Raw genomic sequence first — 17199 nt, forward strand, 5'->3', positions numbered from 1 at the left:
GAGCCTTCAGCGCTCCCCATTTGTCCGGCTAAGTAGTTAATAATGCCATCTGCGGCAAATCTTACAATAAGTAAAAAAAAAGGAACTCCATATCAAATTATTACAAATAAAAGCTTACCCCGGTGGAAATAAGAGTGAGTTTATGTTTCTTGTGTGTGTGAGCAATAAAGTATCTTGTATAAAAGAAGTAGATAATTTCGCGGAACCCACGTTTATACCCTTGAAAATTCCGCAAGTACGTGCACTCTTGGATTTCGGCCTCTGTATTTGCCAATTATCATCCAGACTGGTTCAGCCAACTATTAGTACATTTTATATTTTTGATACCTACCCAATAATTTAGCTCAGTTTACAAACTTTAAACTGTAGGATGCATTTTTAGCGCTGAAATTTTTTTTGAATAAACATTGTTTGAAGTCTCTTTGGGCCCGTTTAAAACTCCTATTAGTTTAAAAAAACATGGAGATAAAAACCAGCTATATATATTATTCTTTAATCGTTTTACATTCCAAGTTAAAATATGAATGTCAGTTTTTAATTTCACCCGGCCAGCGCTGGCGTCGCGTCGCCGCGTCCACGACGTAGCGTGGACGAGACGCGGACGTTCGCACAACGATGACGCGACGCTCGAAAGACGCCTCTAAGTTCTATGTACCAGCTTGCAAGTAAAACATAGCGTGCATAGTAGCGTAGCACGTGAAAATAGCATGGATAGGAATGCTACACAGACAACAGCGTGGCTCTTAAATTACTGATGATGAAGTTCTATGTAACTTGTCCCACTTACATTAAATTAAGTACATCATCATCACCAGCCGTACGACGCCCACTGCTGGGCATAGGCCTCCCCCAAGGATCTCCACGACGATCGGTCCTGCGCTGCCCGCATCCAGCGGCTTCCCGCGACCTTCACCAGATCGTCGGTCCGATGAAATTAAGTACACGAAAAAAAAAACCTCGACGAAAAATGTGCTGTTGACAATGACCACTTTTGACTACATGGGCAGTTTCCAAACATCGTTTTGGGAATACTCATCTAAACTGGTAAGGTTTCGTTTTAATAAAATATTACATGTTTGTTGTAGGCTAAGACTGGGTGGAAATAACAGTGGTTGCAGGGAGAACCGGTTACGCCACCCTCAGTTAACTGTAAATCGTGTTTTTATGCCGCCCGCTGCATTCCTATGCACCCTCTATCATCCCTTATTAGCTGCGTGCGTGTAGTCGTTGCGATCTTAGTTTTAAACAATTTTGATTCAGGTTTTTATAACAACAAGGTTCTGTTTATCATCTAGGGCATGAAATATAAGAGGGATGTTCATGTTAGTACCTATACTTAGATCACGATTTAATTAATCTTTGTTTTCTTTTTTGCTGTCTTTTTTTTAATCTGTGTATCATTTTTTTAAGCACTTATTGTAAAATTACAATTAAATAATTAATAATTTAAATTAAGATATATCAGTTTTTTTTTAAAATAAGGGCGCTAATAGACTTCTAAGTGTGTCTAACTAGTGTAACTAACAGAGCACTAACTGTAAGCTCACTAAGATGTACCAGTTATGTAACAAAATAGTCATTAATTTAAGTACTATAATAATTAGGTCTAGTTAGTTCTATACCTAGATAGATATTATAGCAATGGTTTCTTCTAATAGCTGTATTATAATTGGTCTTGTTGTATTTTACCAGATTATCCAAGCAACACCTTGAGTTTAGCGTTTCAAATAAAGTTAAATATTTTCTTAACTAAGTCTACAATGATGCGTCTTAGCACAAAACGTGGTGTTTCCCAAAATGCTGAGATAAATACAACGCGCACCGGGGCGCGGGGCTGCGCCGGCGCATTGTTTTCACGCGCTGCGTGTGGGTGCGCTAGGATTTTTTGTAAACGCATACAAAGAGCGAAGCTGTGTGCGTAGCGTTTCTCGGAACCACCTCGTAAGGGCAGATATCTCGGTTCCTAGTGTGCAACCAACCTACACCTACACGTAACTTCCTTCCCTGTGTGTGTTTTGTGTCTTGGGCGAGATGCGATGTTGCTAGATGCATTTTTTTAGTGCACTCTTGGAAATTTGACAACGTCGCGCAATTTGGATGCATCACTAGCATCGCAGCTATTTTGTTGGTCGTCGACGTAAATTTTGGTTTGCGTTTTGACTCTTTTTTTGTTGCGACTTGTGATGCTGTATTATAAGAATGCACGTGGATGTGGATAGCGTTTTAGTTTTGTTTGTTACTGACTATGTTTGTTGATGTTTTCAATGTTTTCTATTTCGTCCGCGCGAAATTCTGTTATACCCTGAAGAACTGAGTATTATTCTTTATTCCATACTTTGGGGTTGAAATTTCCTAAATCCCTCCTTGAAGCTTGCCTGGTTGGCGTGTAAAATTTTAACTTCAAAATCCCTGTAGTTCTTGTACTTCAAAATCCTTGTAGGGCTATGACAATTAGTTTCTCTGTTTAGGTTCGGTTTGTACTTAATACTAGGCGAGGCCTGGCGTTTGATTACCGCGGTCCAGTGGATGAGCGTTAGGCTCACGATCCGGAGGTCCCGGGTTCGAATCCCGGTGGGGACATATCAGAAAAATCACTTTGTGATCCCTAGTTTGGTTAGGACATTACAGGCTGATCACTTGCTTGTCCGAAAGTGAAACGATCCGTGCTTCAGAAGGCACGTTAAGCCGTTGGTCCCGGTTACTACTTACTGATGTAAGTACGTAGTCGTTACGTGAGCTATGTCAGAGACCTTTGGCGGCTTAGTAGTAACCCTGACACCAGGGTTGATGAGGTTGGTAATCCACCTCACAACCCACATGATAGAAGATTACCGCGGTAGGTACACTTTTGTTACCGTCCCTGAAAAGTACCTCTTTATGTATGCATGTAACATGCAGTAACTTAGGCCAACCATACACTTAAATAATACTACGAGAAGATATAGGTACCTATCGTTTACAGTTGCAAAGAGATTGTTACCGAAAATGTTGTCAAAGCTCTCTCGACGTACGCATTTAATTTCCTTTCAACCATTCGTTTGTAATAATCGCGGAATAAATTCCGTGGATGACTTCCACACAGCTCACGGTCAGGTTTGGTTCTGACAACCTGACATTTATATCGCGGACTTAATAAAAATGAACGCTGGTAATTGCTAAATAATAGCACGACTGACGGAGTTTGGACTAAAAACGGGAGTGTTCGTAGAATCGGCTCCCAATGTGACCTAGCTAAAGTCAAGTTCGAGGCTCTACTTAATTGCCTGCCTACACTTATGCAGTTCTTCTATGCACGAAACATGTTTAGCCACCGTTTAAGCCGTATATTTAATTTTGTGAGTTAATAACACCGTCTCATTTTAATAATACGTCTCGAATGCACTGCCGTTACCAAAGAGTTTCGAAATTGTGAATTTATTAGCTTTGCTGCATAAGGGGATAAACAACCAGGGCTTTTTTTGGAACACGAGTTTCATCATCATCAGCCGTACGACGCCCACTGCTGGCCTCCCCCAAGGATCTCCACGATGATCGGTCCTGCGCTGCCCACATCCAGCGGCTTCCCGCGACCTTCACTAGATCGTCGGTCCACCTTGTAGCGGGCCTACCCACTGAGCGTCGTCCGACACGTGGTCGTCATTCTAGAACCTTTCCGCCCCAGCGGCCATCGGTTCTCCTCGTTATGTGTCCTGCCCACTGCCACTTCAGCTTGGCAATTCTCCGAGCTATGTCGAGTTTATTTATATTTAAATATTTTTTGGTGACTCCGATCTCTGTATTAAACCCAAAAGTTATATGTCTCTTTTTTCGTTATAATAACCTTCATAACTATACATATGAAATTGTTTCTAATGACTCAAGGTAATAATTTGATAAACAGCATACGTTTCCACTTTAACCTTGCATCTATAGAATTTTAAATTTCATTATAGATATTCAATTTCCGGATAACGTTATGAACTGATTTAGAACATACATAGATTGTTTTAAAGGTGCAATCCGTGTGATGTGGGCGTTTGTGATGTGTACAATTCAGTGCTGGGTCTGTCTCTTAAGACAAAGAAATACAGAATCAGTCCATTGGTCGAGAGAAAATACCTAAGACGCATAATTCCTTTGTTTAGCACTCCAAATAAAAATATACAATAGCAGTTCAATAGCGTAGTGGAGTATGCCCCGTGCGTGCTCTGGATTGATTCTTCTTCTGTCGTGTGGGTTGTACCAACCTCATCAACTCTGGCGTCAGGGTTACTATTGAGCTCATGTAACGACTACTTACATTAGTAAGTAGTAACCGGGACCAACGGCTTAACGTGCCTTACGAAGCACGGATCATCTTACTTTCGGACAATCAGGTGATCAGCATGTAATGTCCACCAAACTAGGGACCACAAAGTATGTTTTGTGATATGTCCCCACCGGGAATCGAAACCAGGACCTCCGGATCGTGACCCCAACGCTCAAGCACTGGACCGCGGAGGTCGTTCTGGATCGACATGGAGATAGATGACTTTGAATGGGCTCTGTTTTGCTATTATGTATATGCTTATGTGAAAAATAAATTGAACTAGTATGATGACGATGATGGTGATGATGCTGATGATGCGATGTGATCCAGCCGGTTTCAACAGCGACTGCTTCAACTCCGACGTTCCTGTGATCGCGTGTGGCTCATATAACCAATCTTGTTGACATAATATATTTCGAAAAGAGAAGCAAGATATGGAATGATTACGCGATTGGAATCGATAGTTATACTTTCAATATATTTCCACAACCACAACAGTTAGGTTAAGTTAGGTGGTGAGGCGTGAAAAGGTCATTTTCTAGTGTTGATAACATTATCTATAGGTGCCTACTTACCCCGCCTTTAAATATGTTGAACCTTATAGTTCGTTTCAATTTCGAAAATCAACCCATCAATGTCTCAAGTCTCGAAAAACACGTTTATCGAAACTGAAACGAATAAAATATATATATCTATATATTTGTTATAATAATTGTTTCAAGTAACCAAATTTAAAGTCACGTGTACATTAATTAAAACAATAGAAAGTTTTTTTCATGTACGTGAAACAGATGTTTTTGTTTACCTGCAAAATGTTTATTACTCTTCAACAATAGACGTTTCACGTGGTCATTGTGTTAAAAATCTTTGTTTCTGGAAAAAAATGTACGATTACAAAGAAAAGAAGCCCATCAAGTACTTCTTTGTTTTTCGTCAGGTGTGTGGCGTTTCCTAGCAGTGTATAACAAAGTGTTAAATTTTTTATATATATTTTTGCTGTTGGGACCTTTCAATTGTTGAAGTTTTTCGATAATTAAAATTATTTTGTTAAAAATTGTGTTCTGCGTGTTTCTAAGTCCTTAATAATGTTGGTTAGTTTTTGTTTGTATTTTTTTTTGTACGTTTTGGTGTCAGTAAGTACAATTTGTGTGTGTTAAATGGATAATAAAGTATGGTTAGGTCGAGAGTTCTCTAAATAAAGCTCTTGATGAGAGTAGAAGAAGCCAAGGTGCCTCTGCCTACCCCAATGAGAAATAGGCCGATTTTCTGTATTTTGGTTGAATACGAAGTGGTTCGTCCGGAGCGAGTCATCATCATCATCAGCCCATTAACGTCCCCACTGCTGGGGCACGGGCCTTCCCTATGGATGTACAGGAAGATCGGGCCATAAACCATCACGCGGGCCCAGTGCGGATTGGTAGTTATTAACGACTGCTAATGCAGCTAGGACCAACGGCTTAACGTGCCTTCCGAAGCACGGATGAGCTCGAGATGAAAACTTATTTTTTGTGGTCACCCAATCCTATGACCGGCCTTTGCGAAAGTTGCTTAACTTCAACAATCGCAGACCGAGCGCGTTTACCGCTGCGCCACCGAGCTCCTCAACCTACAACCTACCTACGGTCGAAGACTAACTATTGTTGTCATACAACCCAACTAAAATAAGTAAAAAAATATCAATTTTATGTTCTGCGTTCAGCAGATTAATATCCCGAACATATCGTATCGGCTTTTCCGGGATTATTATTATCTCACGTGATGACGCTCACTTCCCGTTTTCTCGGGCCCGACGTACAGGGCGAACTTGGCTCGGCACTGTTCTATGACGGAATCGGAACCCTCCCTGCTTCTCCTTGAACCTTGAAAACATCCCGAGAGATCGTGTAGTGTAATAGAGATTTATGTGCCAACCTGTAAACCTCTCGTCATATCCATCTTACTCCAATATCAAGTATCGATGCACGTTGGCATCTGATGGGTTGCTCTGCCCACCCTGATAGGGATTCTTGGTGTGAGTTATGCCTTTACAAAAGTTATTATAGGTATATTTTTTTATAAACGTGAAAAGTTATGTTTTTACGCGAGAGCCGAGTTCAAATTACGACCTAGAATTGAGTAATTTAAAAGCACACGACATAAAATATTTTTCCTATATTTTCAACTTTTTACCTCTACCAGCAAGAAATATTGGGTACCTATAATTAGCTAAATTCAGCATTAGGTACAAATCTGTTTTCCTCGACTCTTTTGAATTTAGTCAATTGTCTTCATGCACACTATGTAAGTATCACAAAGATTGTGCAAACAATATACATTCGACATTTTCTTTTATTTTTTTAATACCATTATTTTTAAAACCAAAAATTATGAGTATTTTATGAGTAACATTTTTATATACGTATACCAAACATGATAATTTTATTTATAATTAGTTAAGTAAGTACGTGATATTTTAAACACCTCCACTAACACGCAATACAGCAGCTCCGGTGAATTGCGTGTGGGGTGACCAAGTGCCCAGCTGTGGGACGTATATCGGTTGAAGGTATATTAAGTTAATGTTTAGCACCTATTATTTATTTTCAATTCATATTTTTTTAAAATAAATATCATAAAATCCGCGCGAACTTCCAGAACAGATCACGCTGTATGGCTGCGTTCTCTTGACTTCTAATACGGAAAAATCCGATCTTAAAAAAATAAAAGCTGATTTCCCTCACAAAATATGTGAATAAAGATGCAATTTTTCCGCAATATTTTTACGCGCTGCACTCTTTCGTATTCAAGAGGTGAAAAACCACTTACTTATTTATAATAAGGTATTTTGTTTTGAATTAAGTATTTACGAGTTTTAAAATACCTACTACGACTAACATCTTCGCATTATCTCCTGTGGCTTAAACAGAGAAGAGAAATAAATAATATTCACCTAGCATACCTATATCCCGTTTTTCACACGGTCCTCTTACCTAACCTGAAGATTTGATAGGTCCGGTTTTTTACAGAAGCGACAGCCTGTGTGACCTTCCAAGTTCCAACCCGCGAGGGGAAAACCAGCCCAATACAGGTTAGGGCACATACCTCCGAAAATGCATTTCTCGGGAATGTGGGTTTTCCTTCGCCGCTGAGCACGTTATAATTAATCATGATCCAAAAATGGATTCGAAAACATTTTCGACAATCATTGGTTTAGGCCTCCGCTGAATTAGAACCTGCGACCTCGAAGTGAGAGGCAAGCGTTCTATCAACTGGGCTATCACGGCTAAGAGAAATAAATTTCTCGTTTTAAGAGATATAAATAATATGTAGGTGGTATAATCTCTTTTAACAAGACAAGTGTTGGTGTGATTCACCTATTTAATAGCCGGCGAAGTGCAATGGGATGTGTCCACGAGTCGCGACCCTGTTCGAGTATTATATCCAACTTGCCGAATCACAACTTTGACACTCGGGTGTTTATTGCGATCCCCTCATAAAACGTTATGAATGATACACCCAGCCGGCTTAACTCTGACTGGCTACGTTTGCTATCAACTACATTTCAAGTACCTGTTATGAGTATTTTAATCATTGTCGTGTTAACTGTAGGTAGGTATAGTATATAGATTGATATAAGTACATATATATATTATAAACTTTTCAACTTTTATATGGGTAGGTAAGTAACATTCTGCCAGGGTACGTTTACTTTTTAAGAACGTGCAATTGTTTATTAAAAAACATTTTAATACGTAAACCGTATTCATAATGAAATCCGTTGTTTGTGTGTAGTTGTATCTAACTACCCTTTATTCTATATTGTGCTTCAAAGTGTACCCTTAGATACCTACGTATAGGTACGGAAGGGGTCCGAGTGTGAATTGGAACTGGGTGCGCGGATAAGGAAGCGATCGGCATAGTCCGAGAAAATCAATGCTGGCACCCTTCATAGTTTGCATAGGTCGCGTGTCGGACAACTACGCATAGTCCGGTTGCTAACTTTCTAGTGAATACTGTCGATATTTTCAATATTCGTCATAGTATTATGGTAGTATTGTGAAGTTCTGATGTCCGAATGGTGCGTAGTCTGCGGAGTCCTGCAGACGGTGCCTGGTTCGATGTGTTTAGAAAAAATTGAAGGAACCGCGCCTGTGCCTCGGCCCCCCCACCCCTTGGCCTTCCGCGATGCAAAATTTTCAGTGCCCTGCGCTGCGCTTGGCCATTCCAATATTATATTCCAAATTTTAACAGGATTCGTTGACTGCTTTATATTTTAATTTATGAGTAATACGCGATGTAAACTTCGTAATAAAATTAAATATCTTTTACATATTCATTATGTTATAGTCAAAGGGCATAATAATGCAATGTTATTATACATAATGTAGGATAATAATTGGACGCTAATATTACTGATTAATAATGACAACTAGTCATAAGTTAAGTCACATACCTATCGCATATCGAGCACGAATAAACAGACTAAATAAATGAACATAGGTAGGTACTTTGCATATATTTATAGCGAATACATTTACCAGTTTTTCAAGATTTAATCCGTAGTGTTTGTTGTATTTAATTATTAGTTCCTCTTAAAGTTCATTTATTCATCGAAATAAAATAAGATTTAAAATTTGTGTGTAGCGTCGCAGGGCTCGATCCGCCCGCATTGTAAGGGTGGGTGCTATCGCTATCCTACTCGGACGCAGCATCACCGGACATTTCGACCGGGCATTTCAATTTTGAGAAAGAGTAGGACCGGCCCCGTCCCGCGCGCCTCCCATCCCCTGCCGCGACCGTCTCGCTCGCTCCAAGGACACACAAAAGGACGAAGGAACGATAACTTCATCACCGCGCGGCGCTCTCACTCGCACGCACGCACTACGGTGGGGGACGACGTTGCGAATTGTTATTGAAGTCATGCCCCCGAAGGCGACTTCAGGAAGGCTGTCAGTTGCTAGTAAACGTTCGCAGCGTCCGTACCCCGGCGAGTGACCGCGCCGCGCCGCCTCATCCACAAACTATTTAACGCTTCGCGCTCTCAGTTTACAAAACAAGTGCCAAGTTAATAACGCATAAACTTTATTCTGTGATTTAACTTAAAGACATTGTTTAATTTTAGACTTTCACTTTAAGTGTTAACAATTTGGAATGGACGGTATAAGTAAATAAAAATAAAACTTTTTAAAAATCTAGTGGTGAGACATTATCAGTGCGTGTAGCGGGTACTGGGTGAGCAGTGTCGGCGGCGAGTCGTAGTGAGTTGCGCCGGAAGAGAGTGAGGCGGCCGCCGGACGGGACAGCCGGACACCGGCAGTGTTTACTGCGCGCACGTGGCCGCGCCGCCCGCGCCCGCCGCCCGCCCGCGCCACGAAATGCCGCGAAAAACTTTCTTGGAAAACACCGCCGTAGTATAAGTTGTCTCGTGAGGGGAGACGACGTACCGCGACCATGACACTAACCTGTAGCGCCTGACTCAACGAGGATTACATGTACGTCGAGACGAGGAGTGTTGTTTTTTTATTATTTTTTTTTCGTTGGAGGAGACGGTGCTCTCCGTTGGATTGATGATTTAAATGGCTAACAGCAGCGCCGTATCGTCTACTCTGCCGTCGAGGGAGTATCACTGCAAGGTTTGCGATTTATATTTGGACACTTTCGATTCATTAGAAGTACATTTGCAATATCATAAAGAAAACTTGTACGTGAAATGGGGCACACAAAATTCACAAAATGATTCCGAGAACAATAATAGCGCAAAAGTGAAAAACGACACAACCGTGTCGGCGGCGGCCGACTCGAGCGATAACATGATCACGAAGCCGAGCCCCGAGTTCCAGCAGCGCGCCACGCCGGAGACATCGGCGCAGTTCCCGCACCCGGCCACCCCGCAGAGCTACCATAGCGCGCCCTCGCCCTATCAAAACCCCGATCAGACCAACTTCTCACCGGGAGCGCAATTCGGTAATAATTATACTCATACTGGATTTTCACAAAATCAACACTCCGATCAAATTACCTGGGATCAATCACAATATGGGCAAGATTATCACAAGCCCAATAGATTCCATCCTTACAACATGCAAGAGCGTGTGTCCCAAGTATCGTCTTCGAGCCCGCTTTATGGCCAGCCGCTGAACCAACCGACGCCGTCGCCATCACCCAACCAGTGCGACAAGTGCGGCTTTGTGTGCGACTCGGCCGTGCAGCTGAACGAGCACTGCAACTCGGCGCACGCCGGTACCAGCGCCGCGCCCGTCCCGGCGCCCGGGCCCTTCCAACAATTTCCTGGTAAGCAGTACAATAACTCTGGCTACCAAAATGATAACACGAAGATAAAGGAGGAACATGAGGAGTCATCAGACATCCTAGACCTAGATTCACAAAAGGTCGTCTACCAGGGCAATGAAGGGGAGCAACCGAATCCTTCGTATGAAGAAGGGCCGCCGCAACCGCGGGAATTAAATTCGCGCATAGTACCAATGATGCCATGGGAAACACAAAAATTATACAGCAATCCTCAAGTTAACGGAGATGTATCGCTATTCAAAGAACAGAAAATGTTTGGAGAACAAAAGCCATATCCGACAGAAGCACCTAAAATGTTTCATCCCGATCAAAAATTTCCATACGGACAAGATAAGTTCCTCGGCGTACATGATCAAAAACCTTTCATGCATGTCGAACAAAAATTATACCCTGGTGTACAAATGCCTCCATTATCTGACTATGCGGGGCAAGTCGCTTCTTCTAATCCCGATATGAAACCACCGTACCGGCCGTATGACTCACCAGCCGCACCACAAATTACGAGCACTCAACCTGCCAATCCAACGTCATCGGCGTTGCCCTCTATCGGTGGCAAAGGCGCTAACTGGAAATCAAATGAAGCAAGAAGACCTAAGACGTACAACTGCACAGCTTGCAACAAATGGTTTACAAGCTCGGGGCACTTGAAGCGCCACTACAACACGACACTGCATAAGAATGCGGTGCGGTCGTCGGGCCAGCCGGACCCGGCGTCCATGCCGATCTCGAGCCACCATCACCCGAGCCGCGAGTCGCTTCAGGCGCGCGCGCAGCAGCAGGCCGCCGACTCCAACACGCAGAGCCCCGTCCCCTCTGAGGACGGCCGGAGTATCGACGACGCCGGGCTCCAGTCGCCCTACGCATCGCAGAACTTTGACCGCTCTCACCGTGTCGCCGCCATGCAGTCAAAGTCACCATACACGCATCTTCAACAGGGTAACTTAGATAATAATTTCAGTAATAATCCTTTAGCTAATCACCCTTTGCAGCACCAAGCCGGTTCGCATCCGCTAAATATAGGTAGTCAACCGCCAGGCATAGGGAATCCTAACGATAGTAACCATCAGGGCCCAAAAGGTGTACCAATATCAACGGCGGGGAATCCCCCAAACGGGGAAGCAGGTCCCTCTGTTTCTCAAAATCACCATATGAGGGGCCTGCTATCAGTGTCAACCAGCAATATTTCAACTCCGGTTCTAACTCAGAGTACCCCGGCGCTTACTCCGCACACGCTGCCGCCGTTCAGTCATTTGGGTGTCAACCCGTACAATCCGAGATCTACGGATCCTTTGGGGCCTTCGGTTCCGGACCCCACGCACACCCCATTATATTTGGGTCAGAATTTTCAGCAGACTATAGCACCGAGTTACCCAAACGGGATGGCCCCCCACGTTATGGATATGGCTACCAACAATCTGCCTATAGCCAGTCCGGCTACTTTTGGTGAATCATCACCGGAAGGTGTCGAAGTTATGGAACACGAAACGTCAAACCAGCCTGCCGGCGGACGCTTGCCGAGCTTCTCGCAGCTCCAAACGCAGAGCTTTAGCGTTTATGTTTCTAACTATATAACACAACCTAACGTGGGGGGTCAAGTGGTCGCCGACGACTCCAGCGCCGGCTACATCATCGTCGATCCGGTCCACTCTCCCTTGCAGTATAATAATATTGATATAGGTGGACAGACGATAGATTACGATTATTCGTTTTCCCCTAGATCAGTCAAGGACAACGTAGTTACCTATAATACTGAACCCATTAAAAATTATCCTTATTATTATGCGGTAGAAGGGAAAACTATTAAACGCGAAGACGAAATGTTACGGACTGATTCTAGCGAGCTTCAAATATTGAAAATCGAAGATATAATGGACTATGCGAACAAGGAGAATTACGCGACTCAAATGAAGTCCCCGGCGAGCCCAGAGAGCGCGAAGGCGGAAAATGAGAGCCGGCGCTCACCTGCCGTCACCTCCACCGTTGCCACGCCGCTCTCTGAACGCAACCACCTCAAGAAGGCGGTGCCCACCACCGTGCACAAGTGCTACGAGTGCGATAAGGTGTTTAACAAGGCGTGCTACCTCACGCAGCACAATAAGACCTTCCACTCTGGTGCTAAGCCGTTCAAGTGCAAGCGGTGCGGCAAACGGTTCTCCGACGATGTCTCCTATGAGGAGCACTACGTCAAACACGCTGACAATAAACCGTTCAAATGTAACGAGTGCCCAAAGTCGTTCAATCACAAGACCGACCTACGCCGGCACATGTGCTTGCACTCGGGTTGCAAGCCGTTCGCGTGTGACCACTGTGGCAAGGGGTTCATAAGGAAAGACCACATGGTCAAGCACTGCGATACACATATTAAGAAGAACATGCGCTCGCCGACGTCGTCGTCGGTGTCGTCGACGTCCCCCACGTCCACGTCTTAAGCAGTCGCCTGTGACGTCACTGGCGACTCTGTTAGGCGTTGCCAAAAACACATATCATTTCAAATTTACTGACACATAAAAGTCGCAATAATAATGTTACTTTGTTTTTTCTTAAGTTTGTAGATGAAAATATTCATTCGGGGCGTTTTGTTAGAAGGTTATGTCCTTAGATTCCTTATAGGGCAGCGCGCGGCGCAATCCGGCGCATGCGATTAGTTGGCCAGTTCGATTTTTTGTTGTTCATTCAATCTAACCTTGTCTTCGACACAAGGTGACTTTATACTCGTGTATGTCTGGCCGCTAAACGTATAATTACATGACGCTGGAGTAATATACAGCGATATATTTAGACCAAATCATATCATTCTACATATTGATGAAATAATCAGATTATGCCGGAGACGTGAACTGTATTCAGTCACAACGACATGGTTAACGTTTACATTACTTACATATCTTATTTTTAATGAAATTTATTGACCGTAGAAGACTTTGTTTTAGTTGATATATACTATGTCCTGCGTACAATTGTTGATGTTAAAGAACGCTATGTGTGTATTTTGAAAAATGATTAGAGTAATTTTTGTAAATAATGAAATTGGGACTTGATTGCCAGACATTTATTTTAAGTAGTTATTGCGGATAATACTGATTATTTAGTCTTTGAATATTTCGCCGGAGAAATATTTAAGTCCTAATATAATATACAAATTGACCGGTACAAATTGAAACAAATGAGAGATAATAATATTTCATATTATATGCCAAAAAAGCTTGATCAATTTATACATAATCATTATAGTACCTATGTAGTAGTAGGTAGCGTATATACCTTTCGAGGTGGGGGTAGCCTGCGCAGGCGCCTTGTAATTGATCAGAACTGTGAATTTCAGTTGTTTATTAATTAGGTTTTGTGATTGTAGCGGCTTCGGGCCGCCGAGACAGGCGCGCGCGCCGCTTTCGCGCGCGGCTTCGTTCTCGTTGTATTTCTCTTTATTGTACTTATATTATTGATATGATTTCCGGTGCTTCCTATTCATTATTTCGTCTGTTGACATTTGTTTTAATATAAGCTAGTTAACTTTTTTGTTTAGATTCTGATTTTCTCGTAAAATTAACTAATTTATGTCCAATTTAAGTTACCAATATGTTATTTGATCGAATTTAGTTATACATTCCTGTTTCGTTAGTGGTAGGAAAGTAGTCTTCCTGAACGTTGCCAAATTAATTCCGCCAACTGTCTGTTGCGAAACGATTTAATTTTTAATGATTCTTTAGCCTAATGATAATGAAATTCTCTAGCAATAATTTAAAATAATAATGTAAATGTTTTTTGTATAGTATTAAAATGAATATGACAATTATTGATTTAAGTTCTAAAAAAAACCTTAAGAGAATCGTAAATCTTTGTATATATTACATGGGGAAACTGACGAACTCACAGTATGATGGGACATATCAAGGCCATATGCGCACCATGTCAGGAACATAGCGTACGATGACCGGCCGGTGCGCCGCACGCGTATAGCGCGCCGCGACACGCGGCCGGCGCCCGCGCCGCTTGTTTCTTGACATGCTTTAGAACGAATCCATATCATTGGTCGATTCGCAGAATTAGTACCGAATATTTATTTGAGTATCATGAAGTAAATGTGCAATATGAACATTTTATCGACTTAATTTTGATAATGTTTGTATTTGAATGTTAATTATATTGCAGAAATATTTTTATACAAATAGAATTACACTTACAATGTTGATCTACCTCATCAGCTAATAATATAATTGCCATATGTATGTATTCACATTTAAATGTACACTATAGGAATATTTGATCGTTTCGTATGTTACGAGAGAAAGCAATAACAATTGGACCGAAATGGCCTACCTCTTTTAAGATACGAATTAATTTATATAATGTACTTACTGATTGTACACTGTATATGACGTGGTACGTTTCTGAAGTGAGGTCTATTGCCCGAACTCTTTTTGGGAAGGTAGAACCACAACGTATCTGCGGCGTGGTCCGCGGTCGAGCTTGCGTTATTCGTCTCGGCCTGCCGAGGCAACAGGCCTCAAACATGAAACGTACACACGAGCAATATTTTCACATTTTAAATGTCTTTACACAGAAATTGTAGATTATACTGACTGTTTATCAAAGTACAAGATTAAATGTTATACTTGTTGAGAGAATTTTGGATAACAGAAGTATATCTTCATAGCAATAATGTAACAATGAAACAATATATGAAACTGAACTACCTCAAGTAACGAGTAATAGGGTTAGATCGTGTTGTGATGAGAGTGCAGGCCGCGCCGGCCGCGCCGCTCGCCGCCGCTGGAACAGAATACCTCATCTTGCCTTCATATTTTAGTTATTGAGTAGAAGATTCACGTAGCGCGACGGCGGCGCCGTGCAGACTCAGCGCGCGCCGCGGCCTGCCTGCTGGTACATATTATACATATTAGCAGATATATTTTGTCTCTCTTCATACTGTTAAAACACACACTCGTAGTATCAGGTAGATATTTTAATGTAAATATAACGATAAATTTGTTATTTAACATATTCTATTATCGTATTCATCGATAGACTTATTTTGAAATAAGTTTAACGTAGTGATTTCAAGGTTATAACAATAGACGATAAGGGATATAAAATGTAAGATTTTTGTGATGATTATAATATTTGTGTATAATTGTGTTAATTTAATAATCAGTTACCAGATCATTTCTGTTAAATTGAGTTGAGTAAAATTGGGAGAGTTAATACGATAAGATGTTGTTTTTTTTATATTGTTCCCTCGTCCAATCGTGTTGATACATCTGTAGCAGACACAAAGATTGCGTGCGGTTTATGATTTACTGGGACATTTGTTTACTGTAGGTGTAGCACAAATTAAACCACTGTTAGTAGGCTGTGCGCAGGCGGCGATGCTTTGTTTGCGCCGGCGTCGTCCGCAGGCTCGCTGCTTGCGGCGGACCACCACGCCACAAAGCATGGCCGCCCGCGCCACCTTACTCCTGTAATAGAGTAAGTCTTTAAAATAGAGTACTATAGTTAAGGCGACAGATCTGTCACACCGCTCACCGCTACGGCGAATGATAAGTTATGATTGTGATACCCGCTATGCGCTGCGATGTCTTCATGTGTGACCATTGTTTGTCATCTACGAATATATCATAACTCTAATCACATTTATATCATAATTAGAATTCATATTTTAATATTCTTACAGAACAATGTTATTTGGAGCGCACATGAAAACATCGCGAGTTATGTGCGAAAACTTTGTTTCTATATTATCTGCCATGCGAATGTTTCCTGGGTCTTTGTCAAGGTTTGACTAAACTTTGTAAATTTTGTCATCGATTTGGGATATTATATTATTGTGTACTTAAACGTTATGTTGACGAGTCCTGTGTGAGGCAGCACTGAAGGAGCCGGAGATGTATTAGTTTATTCCATGTATTGCTGTAGCCATTGTGATTGTTTCAGGTCTGTTTAATATAAATTTAATGTGATATTGTTGTTTCATTTCACTGAAACCCCCACGCTGCTAATGCGAATTTTAATGTTATCCTTACTTTTTTAAGTTTCCTTTTTATTGCAAGCATGCCTGATAAATAGATTAATATATCCATGATTTTTTATTAATTTCACAATTGTTCGAAAACGAGTATCAGGTTGAGTTATATTGGTTTGCAATCTAGGTAGTCACACCACATTATGTCATTACACAATATAACGTAAATATGTGATTTAAAAGAAGCACATCTTTAAAGTTACTTGATTATCACTCAAAATAAATTTAAGTACTATTGAATTACTTGAAATGATTAATTGAAGTGCTTGTTTTGATTCTCATTTATTCAGATAACACACTTAACACGCTATAGTCTAGAATGAGAAAATTACATAATTTAGGTTTATGTGTCCGTCCCACAGCTAGGACAAAAGAGTACTTAAAAATACAAAAATGACAATAATACACACAAAATATACAAAGGTTATTGAATTCCATGAATTCCATTGCAGTTTATAACGTATACTTTGATTGGTGTCTATTATTTAATTTTCTGCTGCTTTAACCTCGTAAACCCGAGGTTTCCAGACACAATAGTAAAACAATGGAGTTTGGATTTTAAAAGGACTGTCGGCGTTACGACTTAAATTAATTTTAAAGTACA

General features: G+C 41.4%; 1 protein-coding gene across 1 annotated transcript; it reads left to right on the forward strand.

Moving 5' to 3' along the window:
• The first annotated feature begins 9242 nt into the window (after nucleotides 1-9242).
• On the forward strand, nucleotides 9243-16533 carry LOC126380767 (uncharacterized). Its single transcript, XM_050030366.1, has one exon. It carries the CDS (start codon nucleotides 9844-9846, stop codon nucleotides 13003-13005), a length of 3162 nt encoding a protein of 1053 aa, XP_049886323.1. The 5' UTR covers nucleotides 9243-9843; the 3' UTR covers nucleotides 13006-16533.
• Nucleotides 16534-17199: the final 666 nt, after the last annotated feature.

This window comes from Pectinophora gossypiella, chromosome Z, assembly GCF_024362695.1.
Source record: "Pectinophora gossypiella chromosome Z, ilPecGoss1.1, whole genome shotgun sequence".
NCBI lineage: Eukaryota > Metazoa > Arthropoda > Insecta > Lepidoptera > Gelechiidae > Pectinophora > Pectinophora gossypiella.